The following is a 21795-nucleotide window of genomic DNA, read 5'->3' on the forward strand; positions in this document are numbered from 1 at the left end:
ACAGATAATTTTGCTTCTCTATAAATACACTTAGCTGGTGCCAAGATAAGTTCAGTTTGTTTCTCTGAGTTCCATTTATGTGAATGTTGGCCCTTTTGACACTTTCTTGAACCTCCAGCTGCTTGTAGCATGCTGATGAGTGGGAGATCTTTCATTCGACTCCCAGTATGGGAACCTTGATTTTCATGCAAAGCCTGATGTTTTACAAAATGCAGCTTGTTCAGATGCCAGATAGACCTTAAAAAGTGGAGCAATCTACAAAGACTGCTTTGTGCCTGTCTTCTGGGCCTGTGGCACTAGGTAAGTTTCATAACCTGGGTCAATGCTTAAGGTTCAACACATTTCGTATCTGACATTATCAAGAGCTTATGAAAGCTGCTTGCTCGTTTGTCTTTGGCAACAAAGTATGTCAAAGAAATGGTAAGAACTGATCTTATTATTATATTACAATGAGGAAAGATATGGCTGGGAATTGTGTTCTTCACAGAGAATCATAATGTTAGACACTTTCTTTGAGGAATTCAGAGTACCTTGGAACTGGAATGTTTTTAGTTCATGGAGTTGGAAGTGGAAAATTCAGTTCTTTTCTTGACCTGAGAGATCAGGGACTTTACTTCAATCATGGCCCACAAATGGGGTAAATAGAGACACAGACACTGTCTTCTTGTCAGGGAGTGGTGTGGAATTTGAATGAAAAGGTTTGCAAATGGGACATGTCATTAGTTCTCCCTTTTCTTTCCCAACCATTATAAAATGGGGGAAAATACTGTTTTCCTCAAAGTACCAAACACTCAAAAAAATAAGAGCTTGTAGGAAACTCCTTGGCATTGTAGTTGGGGAAGATTTTATCAGGTGTGGGTAGGAGGGGAGAGAATGAGTGTGCATTCATTCAGCAAATATTTGTTGAGTGTCAGTGTTATGCAAGGTCTGAGGAGAAAGGTCTGAGAATGAAAATGAGATATATTCTTTACCAATAAATAAAAGATGAAGGAATTATTTTTATCGTTTATATAATAAATATAATCTGGTTCTAGATAAATTGCCAGTGCACTTGCATTGTTTACCAACACCAAATGATTATCAGAGAAGGGAGGGTTTGATGACATTTAACGGAGCCAGAATTCCCAAGGTAACACTTTAATCTTACTAGTGAGTTTCCATTTGCCAGATTGTGGGTTGCGTTAACTTAAAGAGAAGTTAGTGGTGTTCCATGATTAAAAAAAAAAAAAATACTGTATGGGAAAAAATGAGTACCATACTTTACCAAGACAAAAATCAATCATTTCGCTTAGCATTTTGCTCAGTCCTTTGGGGGGTGTTCCTTCAGGTGGGAGGTGATGGCACAGAGAGGTTCATGGGGCAAAAGCTGGTTCTGTGAATAGAAAGACTATAGCATATTACTTACAAACATGGACTCTGAATTGATTCCAAAGCTGGCTCAGCCACATGCAGTTGAGTTTTCCTGTTTGAGCCTCTTTGTTCTTATCTGTGAGTTAAAGATAGGAAGCCCACCTCACAGGGTTGCGATCACAAGGTGTCTGAAGTGTTTAGCATAGTGCCTAATATTTAATCAATGTGCAGAAAGTGGCAGCTATCATTTTTTATTATAAAAGCAGAGTCTGGGGTAGTCTATCATCTGAGACTCAAGATTGTTCACAACTGGCTTTTTTGGGGGTGAAACGCTTTCTTGGAGGTGGTTAACAAAAGCTTTTCCAACAAATGATTTCTGTCACTATGGCTTAAGAACACTAAAACCTATAAATACAAAAACTAATCCAGGGGGTGGGGCTCCTGGGTGGTTCAGTCATTTAAGCAACCGACTCTTGGTTTCAGCTCAGGTCATGATCTCGGGTCTTGAGAATGAGCCCCCTGTTGGGTTCCACGCCTAACGCGGAGTCCACTTGAGATTCTCTCCCTCTCCCTCTGCCCCTCCCCCTGCTCATGCTCTGTCTCTCTCTAAAATAAATAAGTAAATAAAATCTTTAAACAAACAGACAAACAAAAAAACTAATCCAGGGGAAAAATGACTCCTGATTTCCTTGACCAGCTATTAACATTTCAAATCTATGGGTAATATTTAGAGCTCTGATAGAATTCTTAAATGAATAAATTATGGGGCACCTGGATGGCTCAGTTGGTTTAGTGCCCGACTCTTGGTTTTGGCTGGTGTGTCCTGATCTCAGGGTCTTGAGATCCAGCCCTGCATTGGGGCTCTGTGCTCAGTGGGGAAGCCACTTGAGGTTCTTTCTCTCTTTCCCTCTCCTTCTGCCCCTCCCCCGCTTGTGCTTGCTCTCTCTATAAGTAAATCTTTTTTTTTTTTTTTAACGATTTTATTTATTTATTTGACAGAGGGAGACACAGTGAGAGAGGGAACACAAGCAGGGGGAATGGGAAAGGGAGAAGCAGGCTTCCTGCGGAGCAGGGAGCCTGATGCAGGGCTCGATCCCAAGACCCTGGATCATGACCTGAGCCGAAGGCAGCTGCTCAATGACTGAGCCACTCAGGCGCCCCCTCTAGAAGTAAATCTTAAAAATTCTCAATGTGTAAATTTGCTTTTACTGTTATTAAGGACCACTGGTGACTAATTTGCAAACTAGTATTTTATTGAGAACATGGAAGCTATTAGAAATTAACAAAGTTTGCTATTTGGGGCTATATTTTGAGTGAATTTAGAGAGAAGAGTAGATTTGACTAATTGGGTTTTAAACTTTAAGTTGCTGGACTTCCAAGGATTTTTGAAAAAAATTTATTTTTGATGGTGGAGCACTTAAAAAAAAATGTTATTTGTCAGAGAGAGCACAAGCAGGGGGAGTGGCAGGGAGTGGGAGAGGGAGAAGCAGGCTTCCGGCTGAGCAGAGAGCCCGATGCGATGCGGGGCTCGATTGCAGGACTCTGGGATCACCACCTGAGCTGAAGGCAGATGCCTAACCAACTGAGCCACCCAGGCGTCCCGCACTTTTGTTTTTTAATTGAAATACAGCTGACACACAATGTGGCATTGGTTTCATGTGCACAGCACAATGATTTGACAACTCTGTACATTATGCCCTGCTCACCACACAATGCTATCGCACCACTGACCATATTCCCTGTGCTGTGCCTTTCATCCCTGTGACTTATCCTTTAGCTGGAAGCCTGGATCTCCCACTCCCCTGAGAGTTTGACCTTTAATATTACAGATTTACAAAATCAAAATTATGTAGTATACGGGAAACTGTATTTTTTCTTTCTTTCTTTTTAAGATTTATTTATTTGACAGAGAGAGACACAGCGAGAGAGGGAACACAAGCAGGGGGAGTGGGAGAGGGAGAAGCAGGCTTCCCGCGGAGCAGGGAGCCCGATGCGGGGCTCGATCCCAGGACCCTGGGATCATGACCTGAGCCGAAGGCAGACGCCCAACGACTGAGCCACCCAGGCTCCCCAGGAAACTGTATTTTTTTCTTAAATTCAAGGCAAAGTACAATGTACTCTACTGAAAAGTACCAGAAGGCAATTTAATAGATTCGAAATATATACTGTTGTGATTAGACGAGATGTTTAGTATTATTTTACAGTCTCATAAATGTCTTCCATAGTTGAGATGGTTACCATTTCCATAAGTTCTGCTAGATTTAGTTGCTTTTGGTGAACACTTTTTGTTTCAAATGTAAAAAAGACTAAAATTGAGCTTAAAAATTTACAAATAGGTATGGACACAAAACACTATAAGCCCTATATTCCATTTGTTAGTAATTTTGCCTTTCTTCTTTTGAGTTTTGAGATTGTCAGGGTTTTTTTTTTAAATTTTTTTATTTTCTCTAAGTGTTAAAGAAAGAATGGAATTCCAGTAGTCTTCATACTGTGGTTTCTTCTAACTGCCAGTGAGGAAAGCATGCTCATTCTTCCTGACACTGCAAAGAAGCATTAAAAAAAACCCTGTTATTTCTACTAGAGAAGCCTTGTGAGATACCAGGACCACAGTGATTGGAGCCACGGCGCAGGTGGAAATAACCTGTTAACCTCTCACCTTAATTCTGATTGGTTATATACCTAATAATGTATGGTCTTGATGCTAATATTTAAAGTGACAATTTCATTTTCTGAAAGGTGATGGAGGCATTAATTTAACCTATAATGCTGTATATGGTGGAAGTAAATAATGACGGTATCTCTATCACCTCCTCTACACACGTAATGCTTATTACCCTTCCCTTGAGTCCTTTGATGTTTTATTAAACAAAACCTGATTTATGAATGACTCTGTATACTACTGTTAGTTCACCCATTAAATATTAAAAATAAAAGCTTCCTTTTTCACAGATGACATTTTATAGAATTTCTAGTGTTTTTTCCCCATAATGTATTGGATCATCTTGCCTGCTTGTACAACCTACTTTAAGACTACCAGCGTATGAAACAAAGCGTGCCACTGGGTATGTAGTTGGCCCTGGTTCCTCTTCTACCCCTGTGAAACAACTGAAAAAAAGAAATGGATAAATGGATATTCTCTTAAGCCATGTCACCATGGCAATATATTTTGAAAACTTTTACTTCAACAACTTAAACTAGGAAGGGAATTTAAAATCAGATCCTAGGATAGCTGATATTTTACTTTCATTTTTTTATAGAAAGATTTTATTTATTTGACAGAGAGAGAGACAGCGAGAGCAGGAACACAAGTGGGGGAAGCAGCAGGGGGAGAAGCAGACTCCTGCCGAGCAGGGAGCCCGATGTGGGGCTTGATCCCAGGACCCTGGGATCATGACCTGAGCTGAAGGCAGACACTTAACGACTAAGCCACCCAGGTGCCCCTTTATTTTTATTCGAAACTGTGATTTCATGTCCTATTTATTCAAAATTTAAGTCTTGATTTTCATTTTCCTGTTTAATTTAAGCCCTTTTATGTTAGATCTTTGGTGCTACTTGGTCAACAATTTGGCCTGATTGTGTACTAGAAGTTTAAGAATTGTCAGAAATCAGGTCAGGCCTTTGTATATCAGACTGAGCGAGAAGTATTGCTCACCAGGGGCTGTACACAGAGCTTACTACTCAGGTAACTGAGATAATTTGTTGCCTTTTGTTGCCAAAGTTCCTTTCGGCAAGGACTTAAGGATATAAACTAGAGCTGGGCATAGGCCCCATCTAGTGGTGACTTGAAGAAAAGCAGGTAAAGCTAAAAAAAGAAAAGTCATGTCCCAATCTTCCTGTAAAGATGAGCTACTAGTTATTTCCCTGAAACCCTAATCAGGAGGGTTAGAATGTGTGAAATTGTTAGAAATGAAGTTCCTAAGTGAGTGATTCTCACTGGAGAATATATTTAAAATAAAGAGGATCACTCAGGAAGCATATTTGAAATCCAGGATATACTCTGCCCTAATGGATCTGATCAGGTAGCTCTGGGACAGCACCCACCTTAATAGACTTCTCCAAGTGCATCAGGCATATTATAGCTGAGCCCTTTCCCCTCCCTATTAGGAACTCAGCTACTTCTACAGAAGAGAGGCAGCCTGCACAGCAGAGGTGGCAGCACACAATTTAGAGCTCAAATGAGATTTCATAGACCACTGATAAGGGACCCAAGATTTAGAAGGAAGATGGAGATAGCTGGCCTAGCCCTTCCTTCAAAGAAGTTCAAGCTCTTAGCTAAACAGAAAGCTGACTTACTTTTTTTAACTTTTTATTTTGAAATAATTACAACTTCTGTTTTTAAGAATCTTCTGCAGTAAACTATCCAATAGTTTTTTTTTTTAAAGATTTTATTTATTTATTTGAGAGAGAATGAGAGACAGAGCACAAGAGGGAAGAGGGTCAGAGGGAGAAGCAGACTCCCCGCCGAGCAGGGAGCCCGATATGGGACTCGATTCCGGGACTCCAGGATCATGACCTGAGCCGAAGGCAGTCGCTTAACCAACTGAGCCACCCAGGCGCCCCTCCAATACAGTTTTTTAGATTCCCCCCTCCCCTTTTTGAGAACTTGACCTACTCTAAAAGTATCTGTGGGCACTAACCTTTCACAATTCTCACTTCCTCCCTTCTTATACCTATAAATCTAAATGTGGGTAATTCTGTTTTAATTCATTGATATAAGAAGTATGATTTTATAGGGCGCCTGGGTGGCTCAGTTGGTTAAGCGACTGCCTTCGGCTCAGGTCATGATCCTGGAGTCCCGGGATCGAGTTCCGCATCGGGCTCCCTGCTCAGCGGGGAGTCTGCTTCTCCCTCTGACCCTCCCACCTCTCATGTGCTCTCTCTCTCTCTCTCTCATTCTCGCTCTCTCAAATAAATAAATCTTTAAAAAAAAGTATGATTTTATAATTTATTAAAGAAGTAAATTTTTTTCTGTTTAGAGAGAGCATGCAAGACGGGAGGAGAGACGGAGAGAATCTTTTGTTTTTAAAGATTTATTTATGGGGCGCCTGGGTGGCTCAGTCGTTAAGCGTCTGCCTTTGGCTCAGGTCATGATCCCAGGGTACTGGGATCGAGTCCCACATCGGGTTCCCTGCTCAGCAGGAAGCCTGCTTCTCCCTCTCCCACTCCCCCTGCTTGTGTTCCTGCTCTCGCTGTCTCTCTCTGTCCAATAAATAGATAAAATCTTAATAAAAAAAAAGATTTATTTATTTGAGAGAGAGAGAGAGAGAGTACACGAGAGGAGGTGGCAGGGGGGCTCAATCCCATAACCGTGAGATCAAGATGTGAGCCGAAATTAAAAACTGGACGCTTAACTGACTGAGCCACCCAGGCGCCCCTAAAGAAAGAAATTTTTATGGCTTTGGTCTCTGATCTTATTATGCTAATAGGAGACAAGGGCAATATTAGGAGATAAACTAACTCTTTACTGGGAACCTGGTACCCAGTATTGGGCCTAGGCTTTTTACTTACAGTGAAATGAATGCACTGCTACAACTACCTTCTAAAGTAAGTAGTCTCTGTACCAGAGGAGGTGAGGCTGAAAATGGTTCAATGATCTATGCAGGATCACACAGCTAGTAAGTTAGAGAGCATCTGGACTTTGGTTTGAATGCAACGTCTCTGCTCTTTATATATGCACTGCTTCGTACTAAAATCTACAAACAGCCCTGCAACAATCAATTGCATTAACCATTTCTCAAACTAAAATATCTTTGGCCAGAACTACTGAAAAGGAGGAAAAGTCAAGTATTTTATAGCCACTTTTCTGTCCTTGTTTAGATATGCACATCCAAAATACAACAGGATAATGTTCTGTGCAACACGGTAATGGAGAAAATAAAGGAAATGAATAATCTACCATTGACTCCATGACAACACTGCTTAGGAACATTTTATTCGCTTTAAAATAAATACTGTGCTGTAAAACTGTCCAGAACTAAAATCTGTATTATACGGTAGGGTGGTACAAAGAAAGAATGGCCAGCACAGTGTGTTTTGTTGGAATAAACCATTCTAAGTCAAGAGAGAGGAATCTCTGTCTACACCAGGTACACACCTTGGGGGAAAACACATTCACATCAAGGAGAAAGAAATAGATAAAAGTTCCAAGAGAGAAACAACCTATTACAAGTAAGAATTTCTTGAGATTAACAGAAGTGAAGAAAACTTAAATGTTGTGAGGCTCTACCATGTGCCCAGTTTCTAGCTTAATACCTGGTAGAGCGCAGTTGCTAAATAAAAATTTGCTGAAAGGATTTCAGGCACTAGAATTTACATATTTTACATGGTCTCCCATTTAAACAACCTCCTATCAATTTCCTTCTTCATTATCTTTAGTTCATTAACTAGTTATATATACTATAATTTACATAATAAATCTATTAAAAACTTTCAATAGGTACAATTATGACATTTCATTAGGCTGGACTCTAAATTGCTTGGATGAGATTTATTTTGGAATCACATTATCCAAGCAAAAAACACAATCAGTTCATGAGACACAACAGAAATGAAAGAAGTGAGACAATTATCTGCCTTAGAAGTTTATCAATAACCTCTTATATACACATACATATTCACAAATTGGTTGAGAGTCCTTTTATACGATCCTTTAGATGAGGTTCAATGGCTGAGAACTCTACAATGAGACACATGGTCAGACAGAAATCATGACTGTCAATGATCTTTTCTTTCCCCAAACTTTATTATCCTTTAGTTGGGGAGAGAAAGAAGTCCATTTTCATCTGCTGTATCTAAGATTTTACAGATCACTGGAGATTCAACCTAAAGAACAAAAACAATAAAGCCATTAAAAAGTTGCCAAACTGAATACTTTCTTTATTTAGTGTTCTTCTGTATGAATACATGTGTATACATTTGTTAAATGTATATTCACAAAAATGTAAAATTTTTCAGAAGTTGATGAGTAATATCAACCCATACATGCAAAAAGCTCTGTGAACTCTGACCAGGAAACATACAGAGAAAGCCACTGTTAGGCATCATATAACCAAAGGCAGGACCATGAAGTTTCTAGATAGAAATACAGGCTAATATTTTCATGACTCTGGGGTGGCAACATTTCTTAGAACAAAATAAAGCATTAGCTATAAAAGGGAAAAACTGATTAAAATAAACTTTATCAAATAAACTTTTGCTCATCAAAAGACATTAGGAAAATAAATAGGTAAGCCACAGATTGAGGAAAAAAAGTGTGCACTATAAATATAAAGAACTCATATCCAGAATATATTTGAACTCCTAGAAACAAGAAGACAAACAACAACAATAAAAATGGGTAAAAGACGAACAGATGACAGAGTCTCCTCGACCAAACTGAAGTCAGGTTCCCTAATTCCTCTTTTTGACTAGGCCTCTTCTACTTGTGCCCTGTCTTGGGCCTGCTGAGTCCAGCTGTTGCAAGAATCATGGTAAGTCAGTGTAGAGAGAACCGCTTACCCTCAACAACTAATCATTCATCCCATATCTGATCAAATTCCTCATCTCTCACCTTTGATAGCTGATCATCCTGGCCTGCCTTCAGCAATAATCCTGTCAAGTCAGTTAAGTTGATGTCTCCTCTTAGTTATTTTCCATCCATTGTGCCACCCCTCACCCTGCCACCTTCTGCTCATTGGCTATAAGTCCCCAGCTGTCTTTGCCACATGTAGAGTTAAGCTGGATCTCTCTCTCCTATTGTGAAAGTCTTGACCCACTTATTGCCAACAGTCCTGAATAAACACTGTTTCAGTAAGTGTCAGAATAATTTTTCTTTAAAAAAAACTTGGCTAGATACTTCACAAAAATCTATGAATGAATCATCACATGAAAAGGTGCTTATCACCATTTTCCATATGGGAAACACACACTAAAATGACTAAAGTGGCTAAAAGAGGGGCTCCTGGGTGGCTCAGTTGTTAAGCATCTGCCTTCAGCTCAGGTCATGGTCCCAGGGTTCTGGGATCAAGCCCCACATCGGGCTCCCTGCTCAGCAGGAAGCTTGCTTCTCCCTCTCCCACTCCCCCTGTTGTGTTCCCTCTCTCTCTGTCAAACAAACAAATAAATAAATAAAATCTTAAAAAAAAATAAAGTGGTTAAAAGAAAAAAGACTTACAATACCAAATGTTGGGGAGGATGTAGAGCAATTGGACTCTCATATATTACTGGTAGGAATGTAAAATGGTACAACCATTTGGATAACTATTTGATAAAAGCTAAACATATATCTAATCTATGATTCAGCAATTCCACACCTAGGTACTTACCCAAAAGAAAAAAAATACATGATCACAAAACGACTTATAAAAAAAAATGTTCATAGCAGCCTTATTCACATAATAAAAAATGAGAAACAACTTAAATGTCTATACAGAAGAATGGATAAGCAAGTGTGGTATACTTATACAAATGAATACTATTCAGTAATAAAAAGAGAATGAAATACTGGAGTGACATGGGTGAGTCTGAAAAACATGCCAAGTCAAGGAGGGCAGGCATAAAAAACTACATACTATATGATTCCATTCATGTGGAATCAAAAAACAGGCAAACTACTCTATGATGTCAGAAAGCAGAAAGGGGCATCTGTGGGGGTTGGGGTATTGACATAAAAGGTGTATGAAAATTTTTTCTGCAGTGACAGATACCTTGTTTTGGGTGATAGTTCCATGGGTATATAAAATTGCCAAATATATCAAACTCAACACTTAAGATCTCTGCATTTTATTTTTTGTAAATTGTACCTCAATAAAAAAGAGTTTAGCTTTTACAGAGATAGTATGAGGGCTATATTAAATTTTGGAGATTACTGAAGGTCCTTTCAAGACTCAATGCTAAAAATTGAAACATGTTTTCAAACTGAATTCCTATTATTTTTTTTTAAGATTTTTATTTATTTATTTGATAGAGAGAGACACAGCGTGAGAAGGAACACAAGCAGGGGGAGTGGGAGAGGGAGAAGCAGGCTTCCGGTGGAGCAGGGAGCCCGATGTGGGGCTCGATCCCAGGACCCTGGGATCATGACCTGAGCCAAAGGCAGACGCCTAACGACTGAGCCACCCAGGCGCCCCCTGAGTATTATTTTTTTACTTACCCCAAGGATATACTGACAGGAGTGAGGCTCTAGCATATATACAGTAACAGCATGAGGAGAATCTGATTCTTTACACCTGAAACAGAGAGCACTTGAAAGTATGGCCCAAACCACACAAAATATTTTTATTTTTAAAAAGCCTTAATTAATTAATTAACTGAGAGAGAGGGAGCGCGTGTGTGTGCATGCACATGTACAAGTTGGGACGGGGTGGGGGGCTGAGAAGGAGCAGAGGGAGAGGGAGAGAGAATCCCAAGGAGACTCCGAGCTGAGCCTGGAGCCTGACGTGGGCCTTGATCTCACGACGCTGTGACCAGGGCCTGAGCTGAAATCAAGAGTCAGATGCTTAACCAAATGAGCCACCCAGGTGCCCTGTACAAAAGTATTTTTAATTGTTTTCCTTTTAAGCTATACAAATCTTATGTAAGTGGCCCTGTATAATTTAATATAATAACTGAAATAATACAATTTAAAAATCATTATAACTTACAAATAATATAATTATATTGAAATTTAATATTTATTTATTTTTAAAGATTTTAATTTATTTATATTATAGAGAGAGAGAGCGTGTGAGCAAATGGGGGAAGGGGTAGAGGGAGAGAACCTCAAGCAGACTCCACCCTGAGGACGGAGCCAGATGTGGGGCTCAGTCTCATGATCCTGAGATCATGACCTGAGCTGAAACCAAGAGTTGGCCACCCAGGCGGCCCAATATTTTATTTATTTTTTAAAACGATTTTCTTTCTATATCTCCTGAAGTTTCTTTCTCTCTTTCTCTTTCTTTCTTTAATCTCTACAACCAATGTGGGGCTCGAACTCACAGAGTCGCATGCTCCACTGACTGAGCCAGCCAGGTGCCCCAATTTTACTATTTTAGAATAAAGTAATAATTTTATATTAAATTAATCCACACATTATTATGCATAAATATAATTATTCACAATTATATTTTATATTTGTATAAACTTTTGCCCACTGGAAGCAGATAAAAGAGAAGCACAAAGCATGAGTTGATGGTCCAACTTACTTTAGTTTTACAGTGACCTGTCTTGGTTTGTCAGTTATATCACAAATATCTCCATTCCCATAAAAATGTGACACCATCCTAAACCAGAGAAACACACATGTTTTATTAACCTAAACTTCGTTAATTCAGGGTAACTGTAATGGGGAGGGTGAGAACATGGTTAGAGGGATCAGTTTTGCATTAGTCATAAAATATTTTTAGGGTCATGTCACAGAGAAAGGTTTTCAGATTCTATAAGGAGAATATAGAATTGAGATACTTTGGAATGATTTAATTAATAAGAATAATCTTCAATTTGCATATTATTTATTTGGATACAAATAGTTAAGGGTAAAGTGTCTTTAAAAAAGTCCTTCTGAAGTGAACCATTTCCTCAGCCCTGTATATTGTTTACTTTGTGGCAGTTTTCCCTCCTGGCCATCCTCCAGCCAGCTCCACTCATGAAAATACTGTCATGCAGGTATACAAAAGTACAGCCTATGTTAACCTACAAATTCCAAATGAGCAGCATATTTTTAATTTAGCTAGCCTTCTGCTCCTGTGATTCAATATTTGTTGCTCATGATACCACGAACTACTTTCACATGAAACATACATGAACATAAGAAAAGTCCATCTGTTTAGTAGATTCTAATACTTAAATGCCCATCTCTTAATTTTGCTAACTTTGATTTTTGGTCAGCCCAAGAAGTCAACACATTCTATTTTTTTTTTTAAAGATTTTATTTTTAACCCGACGTGGGGCTCGAACTCACAACCCTGAGATCGAGAGTCCCACGCTCTATGGACTGAGCCAACCAGGCGCCCTGAAGTCAGCACGTTCTAAAAACAGAGTCTCTCAATGCAATCTGTGCTAGGAAGGACAAAGTTAATACCCAAGAAAGAGAAAGAATGAGTAATTTAAAATTCGCCAGGTAAGAGACTACAAGAAAAACTAAAGCTTAGTTATTCTTGGAAAATAAGAGATTAATTTATTTCTGCTGTAACAAGATATACCTATATAACTCAAAGAAGTTGTGAGGTAGTTTTTCAGAAAGCCACTGTTTATTTTCAATCATAACCTCACAGAGGTAAAGTAACAAAGGGAAATGCTAGAGTATATTTACATAGAACTAACTAACTTAAAAAGGTAAAGAGGACACATGAAAGAGGCAATGCTTTCTAACGGCCTCAGACCTACTGGATGGAAGTGAGCCAGTGTCTGTCACGAAGGCCAGCCACCAGCACTCTCATTACCACACCACCACCACTTTAAAGGCAGTGGCCAGAATTTATTGCACGCTGTTGCCAGGCACTATGTGTTACATACATGATTGTTTAAGTGTCATACAATCCTATGAGGCAAATACTAGTAGACAAGAAAAGTGAGACTTAAGAAGAATATGTAATTTGCCCAAGGTGGTAAGTGAAGAGCCAGCATTTGAATCCAGGCCCACACCCACCTCCACCTTCAGAAACTGTGTTCTTAACTATTACTTTAGAAAAGAAAACTAATTTAAAAGATGTCCCTGAAAAAAACTGACCCAGAGATTTTACTTAAGTGTTTAAATTTTATGCTTTACAATATTCTGAGTTTTAAATATTCTACTAATCAGATCCAAAGGCAAATAAGGTTAATCTTTACCTGACTGACTGGGTACCATCATCTTGAAGGTGATAGGCTCTAGCAGTATTCTTCTTAGCCCATTCAATATGCTCTTCTTGGTTCCATGTACCCACAACCACAGAGGTCTTCCCACTATCTTTGTCCTAATATAGGAAAAAATATTTGTGATGAATCCTTGATATCATCAAGTAGACATTTATCCTGATGGCCTATAAGTTATAGTCCTTATCTTCACCTGCACACTGCAGATGGGTGTTTATTTTTTAAAGATTTTATTTATTTATTTGACAGAGAGACACAGTAAGAGGGAACACAAGCAGGGGGAGTGGGAGAGGGAGAAGCAGGCTTCCTGCTGAGCAGGGAGCCAGATGCGGGGCTCGATCCCAGGACCCTGGGATCATGACCTGAGCCGAAAGCAGATGTGTAACGACTGAGCCACCCAGGCGCCCACAGATGGGTATTTAGATGTTAGTCAAACAATGCTAGTCAAACCTGATGAGTAGACATTTGAGCTCATTATCTTCTTTGTTCCTTGTTTCTCTGAATAATGTAACTACTTTCCCGTCAGCTAGCTCCACATGCAGTTATCTTTGACTCTTTTATTTCCTTCCTCTCCTACATCTATTGGTTTTGTCCACTGTTTACCTGGAGATGTTCGTGGCTTCAGACTCTTCCTCTACATTTTCAATGAGTTTAATTTCTCCTACCTAAATGATATGCCTGCATACTACTGATTCTTCTTTTTTTTTTTTTTAAGTAGGCTCCACACCCAGCATGGAGCCCAATGCGGGGCTTGAACTCACAACCCTGAGATCAAGACCTGAGCTGAGATCAAGAGTCGGACGTTTAACCAACTCAGCCACCCAGGCGCCCCACTACCGTGATTCTTAATTAAATCTCTGGCCTATATCTCTCACCTGCAGACCCACCGAGCCTATCTTCATCCTACTTCTCTTTCAAATGCCAATCTGCAAATTATACGTGTATTCACACACTCATTTGACACCATGCTTCTGTATCAAGATGTCTGTTCAGAAACCCCCGTCCCCATTCTGTTAATTTTTTTAAACACTAACTATATACTGTCTTATATGTGGACTTCCTTCCTTCTCTCTCCTCTTCTTTCCTCTCCCCTCCCTTCCTCCCTGTCTTCCTTTCCTTCTCCACATTTTATGCCAGGCACTGCTGAGCACTAGCATACACCTGTTCGGTAGAATTAGAAACCCTTACAGTGGTAGATGAAACAGACACAGGCACTGCTGCTAGCAGGGCTTATTGCCCAGTGCAAGAGACAACAATTTAACATTCTTTTAGCAACCAGACTCTAAGTTACTAGATAGACGGACTGAAGTTGCATAGTGAAGTGTTTAAGAGGCTGGAAATGGAGCAAGACTGCCTGCGTTAGCATTCTGGTTTCATCATTTACTACCTATGTGGTTTTAGGTAAGTTACTAAATCATTGCTTCCATTCCTCACCTTGGAAGAACAACAGTCACCTCTTAGAATTGTTATGAAGATCGAGTTAATATGCATACTTAGAACAGTGTCTGGTATACACTGAGTATTATATTTGTTAGCTACTAATATTTGTTTATCTCCCAAAGCTCCTAGCAGAGTCCCTCAGAAATTTCTAGGTTATATGACCTTGGGCAAAAATGAGTCTGATAAAACCTAGTGTTGGCAAGTGTATGGGGAAAAAGTCAGTGTGTGTGTGTGTGTGTGTGTGTGTGTGTGTGTGTGTGTGTGTGTGTGTGTGTGTGTGTGTGTGTGTTTTAAAGTCATTGTTAATGGGAATGACTAACAACTTTTTGGAAGGCAATGTTCTTTTCTTTATATCTATATTTTTAAGGATTTTATTTATTTAAATGCAATCTTGCCATTTGCAACAATGTGGATGGAACTAGAGGGTATTATGCTAAGCGAAATAAGTCAATCAGAGAAAGACAATTATCATATGATCTCACTGATACGAGGAATTTGAGAAACAAGACAGAGGATCATGCGGGAAGGGAGGGAAAAATAAAATGACAAAACCAGAGAGGGAGACAAACCATAAGAGACTCTTAATCTAAGGAAACAAATTGAGGGTTGCTGGAGTGGTGGGGGGTGGGAGGGATGGGGTGGTTGGGTGATGGACACTGGGGAGGGTATGTGCTATTGTGAGCACTGTGAATTGTGTAACACTGATGAATCACAGACCTGTACCCCTGAAACAAATAAAACAGTATATGTTAATAAAAAAAGAGAAAAAAGATTTTATTTATTTATTTGTCAGAGAGAGAGAGCATAAGCAGGGGGAGCAGCATGCAGAGGGAGAAGCAGGCTCCCTGCTGAGCAAGGAGGCTGAGGACCCTGGGATCATGACCTGAGCCGAAGGCAGATGCTTAACCAACTGGGCCACCTAGCTGTCCCTAGAAGGCAATATTCAGTATGCATATATTTTGACCTAGCAAGTCTGTTGCTAGAAATGTGCCTTATGAATATACTTGCAAAGTTTCACCAACAAAACTATTTATAAATGCTAAGATGCTATCACAGCAAAAACTGGAAATAATTCAAAGGTCTGTCAGAAGAGATCTGGCTAAATACATTGTGGGTATAAACATAATCCTCTGTACCTGCTGAAAAGAATGAGATCAGCTGTTGCTGGCATGGAAAGATCTCCAAGATACTAATTGAAAAGAGTAAGTGCAGAACAGTGCATTTACTAGTTACACTAACATTTATGTATATGCATTTTTTTTTCTTGTGGAGGGTTAACTAAGAAAATGTTAACAGCAATTACTTTTACGAAAAAGGACAATGGTGGAGGAGAATTTTCTATTCATTCTAAATTTCTGGAATATATTCCTTTAATTAAAAAAAAAGCCATTGGGTATTATCTGGGTTGTACTTAGATAATATTTTTTCTATTAATAAATACTATTAAAAATAAATGAAACCTCTACATAGTAGCAAGAAGAAGTGGGAAGAAGAGTGAAATGGCATTTCTCAGGTTTAAGTAAAATGTCCTAGTTTACAGATGCCTCAAAAATTTGGAATGATTCAAATGTGGAAGGTTGAGTTGATGATCTTTCCTGGTATGATCTGTCTTGGAATTTAAGACTGACTCATAACACTCAAGAGGGTAAATACAGTATTTTTAAATTACTAGATATTATTTCTTTGGGGAAATAAAAAGAGCTATTTAAAACAGCCAGGTGAATATTTATTAATTAACATTTGTCTTCAACGTCTAGCAGTTTACCCTACCAAACAAGGTACAACTATGACAAATAAATTTATTGAAGCTTGAAGTTCAGAATTTAGGCAGCTTGGCTCAAGTTGTAGAAGAAAATGCTATCTGATTTATGAAATTAGAAATAAAAGGAAGAATAAAAAGCCAATGTGTATAATCTTGAAACTTAGTTGATTTTAAACTTGCATGATATGGTATGTTCTTTTAGCTGAGAAAGTTGCTGTATTTACCCTATTTTCCTACCTTGAGCCATAATGTACTATCTTACTATTCACTTTATTAATTTAAAGAAGAATTTTAATGATTAATTTCTCAAAGCTAGAGGTTAGTCACAATAGCCTATTATTCCTCCAGAAACACAGTAATATGAGAATCTGAGGAGTTAATAAACGTTACTTTAAGAAGAGTGACTTAGTTAAAACCAAGTTTTCCATTTTCTAGAATTCAGAGACACTTTGAGTATTTTCATATTAAAGTCATTTTGTAATTAAAATGCCACCCCCCCTCTTTTTTTTCCACAAACAAATTTTAAAACTTGAATCTATCTAGTGGTAGAATGATAGAAAGGCTATTCAATACCTCATGATATTGATGTACATGTTTGCCATAGCAGAATTCATATTTCCACCAACCAACGCCCTATAGGAAAGAAAACAGATCAAGTTACCCAGACAGAATGGGGGATTGGGGTCTGTCTCAGTGTTGCCACATGACAGTAATAGAAATATATATAATTAGAAAAACTGTAATAGCAATAATATGGTTGAAAATTAAAAAAAGTTACTGAGAAATAATGTTATATGGTGAAAGATGATTAACTATACTTAGCATGATGTGCACTGAGTAATGTACAGAGTTGTCAAATCACTACATTATATACACCTAAAACTAATATAACATTGTATGTCAGCGACACTTCAATAATAAAAAGAAAAAAGAAATTACTGAGAAATAATAATTTAAAAAAGACAAATACAGAGAATAACTGCTGTATTGCCTTGGTAAAATAAAATAAAATGAAAATTCCACTGACTTTATTTCCCACTGGAACTAATAGTTTATTAGGGGCAAAATTTAACCTTTGTAGATGTTAACTCAAGTTTTAAATGTGACTGCTACATAACTAAAATGTAGGCTATACAATCTTTTTTTTTTAAGGATATACAGTCCTCGATGCCCATTCCAGCAATCAACCAGAATCACACATGACTTAGTTATATGTATTTTCTGTCAAGTAAAGGTCAAGTTTTAGCTTGTGAGCAAAGAAAACATAATGGCTATTACTTGGATTATAATAAGATGCAGACAGAAAATGTCCATTAGGAGGCTTCCAGAAACTTGCCATTTCTCTATTGACAAAATCTTTTTTCAGTGCTGCTGATGCCCCGTGACTAACTAACACACAAGTGAAGGCTGTTAGTAAATATTGAAACCAAAGGTTCACTTCTCACCCCATGAAAGCAGTAAGAACCACTAAGGAACTCTTTTATGAGTTGGTCATCTGTCAATTTGGATATGTGGGTTGTTCCAACAGTGAGCATAGGCTGAGAACCAACAGCAATGGGTTTGTGGATTGCTGGAAATCTCTCTTCTTTAGTTGATTGCAACTCTTCCTAAAATTAAACACATATGTTTAAGGGCTTCTATACTATACTTATTTTTTTTTTCAGTTAGGACTTTAATTATTATTTTTAAACTGAAGGAAATTTGGAAAATAAAAGTCCACTCATTTTTAATGTGTTTTAAGAAAATGAATTTTGCAACACTTAATACAACAGAGAAAGCTCTAGACAAATGATAGTTCCATCTACCAATTAGGGGTATGATGGCCATTCTTAACACACAGGGATAATTACCATTTCATATATTTTGCCTCATTTTTTTTTTTGATCATAGCAGCTAGAGTTACTCCAATGCAAGTACCTAACCTAAGTAGTATTCCACCTTACTAGAAAACACACACACATTATATACACACAAATACAAAGAAATATACACAAATATGTATCAGCACTTGCCTTTTTTTTTTTTAATATTTCTAATGGGATTGTAAAATTCCACAATTCTTCGCAAGTACAATTTGACAGTATATATCAAAACTCTTCATTATGTGCTTACCTTTGACCTATTTCTAGAAATTTATCCGGAGTAAACAATCACCACCGATGGGTACAAAGATTTAGCTTCAATGACATTCAGTGCGGCATTCTTCATGTTAGCAAAAAATTGTGGACAACAAAAATATCCATACCAGTAAATAATTTAAATAAATTTTGGTACTTTAAACAATAGAATATTTGAGATAATTAAAATAATATTATAGATTACTTTATGACATAGGAATGTAAAAAATGATATACTGTTAAGTGAAAACCAGTGAAGATACTTTATATATTTACACACACAGCACACAGTTTGGTCCCAATTATTTTTTTTCATGTGTATCTCTGTGTATGTATCAAAAAAAAAAAATGCCCCAAAAGACTGAAAGGAAATGCACTAGAATATTATTATTTCACTACTTGTTAGATTTTGTCACTACATTTAGTTCTGGAAAATGTGGTTACGATGGGTAAAGAAAAGATAACAAGCAGGGTAAAGAGCTAAGTGGGAGTAATTAAGAATATTAATTATAATTATTAATATGCAGCAGGATCTGGTTGTTGTCCTGAAGGACACTGCATGTTAGTAAACAAAGATGCCCACTAAAGGGTACAGAGAACAGCAGATTCACAGAGGGATTGGTGATTCACAGAGATTTTGATGAAGAATTGAAATATGAAGACTTCACAAAGAGAAAACCCTTGATTCTCGAAACACGAATAATTTGTGATGTATGTGAATGTCTGTAGGTTTTGTGTCTGTGTGCACATATGCACGTGAACCTGAGGAAGACATAGGAGCAAAGATGTGGGGTGTGGAATAATATTTAAAACTAAAGAGATAAACAGGTACTTACTAGTAAAAAATTACATAATTCTAAGAAGTTTGGATATCATCTTAAGAATTTTTTTTTTAAATTTTAAAGATTTTATTTATTTATTTGAGAGAGAGACCGGGGGAGCGGGGCGCGGTGGTGGAGAGAGGTAGAGGGAGAAGCAAACTTCCCGCTGAGCAGGGAGCCAGATGTGGGACTTGATTCCAGGACCCTGGGACCACGACCTGAGCCGAAGGCAGACGCTTAACTGACAGAGCCAACCAGGCGCCCCTCATCTTAAGGATTTTAGGCAAAAATATGGGATCAGATTTTTGATCAGATTTTAAGTAATACCGTCGCAGTGGCAGGGAAGGACTAGTAAGAACAAATCCCGAGGTGGTGGAGCCACATTGGGAGTTGAAGTAACCCGAGCCAGAGAGGAAGAGACTCTAAGGAATGCAGAAGTGGGTGGAGAGAACAGTTACGGAAGAGGCTAATAAGTTAGAATCCAGAAGTAAACTGGGTTTTGACAGTGAGAGAAAATGAATCTAGATCAGAATTAAAGGAGTATACCAATTAAAACTGAGTAACATAATTAAAGAAATTAAATAGTAAAAGGGTTCCTAGTAAATGTATAGTGGCCACGATGCCTTTCACCTGCTGTAGGCGCCACTGCTCCACTGTGGTTCTTTTCTCCTACTTTGGCTGGTGGGAGTCACTGCAAGGTTATTCTAGAAACCAATGACTTTACCCTGCCTCTCCTCCAATATTCCAGAAGAACAAAGATTGCCAAATGACATCTTATTTTTTGAAAGGACTTTGGATTTTATGTATAGTCTTTCTACATTCAGAACATACCACGCTCCTGGTACTGTTTTAAGTGCTCAGTATTAAAAACGAAGAAGACATAGTCACTGCTCCTAAGGAGCTAAGGTCTAACAGACTAAACTAATCACTTAGAATGCATGAGACCTACAGTAAAGTTAGTGAGGAAAAACACTGAAACCTCCAGCTCAGACAGGGGAAGAGGTAGGAAGAATAGAAGTATGATCATTTATTATTGCTTCTTGTGGACAGAACATCTACTTGCATTTTTAAGAAAAATTATTCCAATAAAAGCAAGATGATAGTTTTTGTGGCAGGGTTTGGAAATTCATAAAATGGATTCCTAATGGTCTAGTAATCTCCAAATTAATGTAATATAATAACAGCACTGATAGCACCCTAACAGCCTCTGCAAATTTACCCCATTTAAAGGCATGATGGACCCATGCTGTCTTTCACTGGTATGACCATTTAGCAGGAATATCTGTACCATCTTTAGGCACAGAAGACGTGATATGGCATATAGACAATTAATTATGCCCAGAGGATCCTCAACAATTGTTACCATAACCTGCCACTCATGAACACAGAGATGACAAAGATGTGAAAGGCCATATTACAAAATAGAATGGCCTTGGATGTACTCACCGTAGCACAAGGGGGCACTTACGCTATCATTCAAACCAAATGATGCATATATATGACTGTTAATTCAGGCAGTATCACTTATGCATTAAAAGACATGCATAAGAGATATAGGCATTAGATGGCCTGTGTGCACTTAACCCAGTAGTTATCAAACTGGTTTAAAGTCTGCGGGACATGGTGGCAAAATTATTACTCATTCTTAGTTGTGTCAACATAGGTCTCTTTTCTTGCTGTCTCTACAGCCGCTGTGGATTATGCATTCAACTTGGACACTGTCTAGCCAAAGAGCCCCTACTGCAAAAAAGCCCTTCTCTGATGGCTCAGGGAATATCACTGAAGAGGTGGGCATATGCGACTCTAAGAGCTGGATTTGAGGGGTAGAATGTGACAGCTAGACTAACATCATCTTGGACCAATCAGCCATGATGACCCCTCTGTTACTTGAAGCCTTCCTGAGTATAGCAACCCCACCATTCTGTCCTTTTGTTCAACTACGCCCTTAAGTACACCCTCCGGGCACAACATCCTTGATCTGCTGGAGAAGTGACAATCACTCACACCTATTCTTTCTTTCTTTTTTTTTTTTTTAAAGTCTCAAGACTTTATTTAGTGGGTTATCCAGCAAATAGTTTCTGTACTCATACCTACTCCTAAACATTCTCTGGGGTAGTTCCCTAGTGTGTACTCCCAGCCTCTAGGGCTATAAAAGCAGGTCTTACAAGAGGTGGGGTTGTGAAGATCAATTTGTCATGTTGTCTGTTTGCCATAGCCCAAGAGGCTTCAGTCCTAAGTCCCCTTAATAAACCATTTCATGTCAAACAGAACACAAGTAACAGATATAACATCAAAATAAAATTCTGATAGCCAGATTTGTATTTTTGTTTAAAACAGAAAAAAAAATTCATTATCTTTATGGTTAAGCTTATTCCACATTTACAAGGCAAACCATATGACAAATAATCAATTTTTAAAAAAAAGTGATGCGTAATAAATTAGATTTATAAAGGAAAGGATTCTGAGAAAAATGTCACTTTAAATAACTTTTCACCCT

General features: G+C 38.2%; 1 protein-coding gene across 2 annotated transcripts in view; it reads right to left on the reverse strand.

The window, feature by feature from the left end:
* Window positions 1-7263: 7263 nt before the first annotated feature.
* ERLEC1 (endoplasmic reticulum lectin 1) overlaps window positions 7264-21795 on the reverse strand; it is a 29429-nt gene continuing 14897 nt past the window's right edge. The window contains exons 9-14 of one of the 2 annotated variants that reach the window (XM_027623017.2): window positions 17806-17967; window positions 16934-16993; window positions 13135-13259; window positions 11511-11588; window positions 10481-10556; window positions 7264-8172 (exon numbers count right to left, since the gene is read on the reverse strand). In XM_027623017.2, coding sequence (XP_027478818.1) covers window positions 8101-8172; window positions 10481-10556; window positions 11511-11588; window positions 13135-13259; window positions 16934-16993; window positions 17806-17967 — 573 coding nt within the window. In that variant the 3' untranslated portion in view covers window positions 7264-8100. The remainder of the gene's footprint in view (window positions 8173-10480; window positions 10557-11510; window positions 11589-13134; window positions 13260-16933; window positions 16994-17805; window positions 17968-21795) is intronic. The other variant, XM_027623019.1, reaches the window with a different exon arrangement.

This window comes from Zalophus californianus, chromosome 8 (genome assembly GCF_009762305.2).
Source record: "Zalophus californianus isolate mZalCal1 chromosome 8, mZalCal1.pri.v2, whole genome shotgun sequence".
NCBI lineage: Eukaryota > Metazoa > Chordata > Mammalia > Carnivora > Otariidae > Zalophus > Zalophus californianus.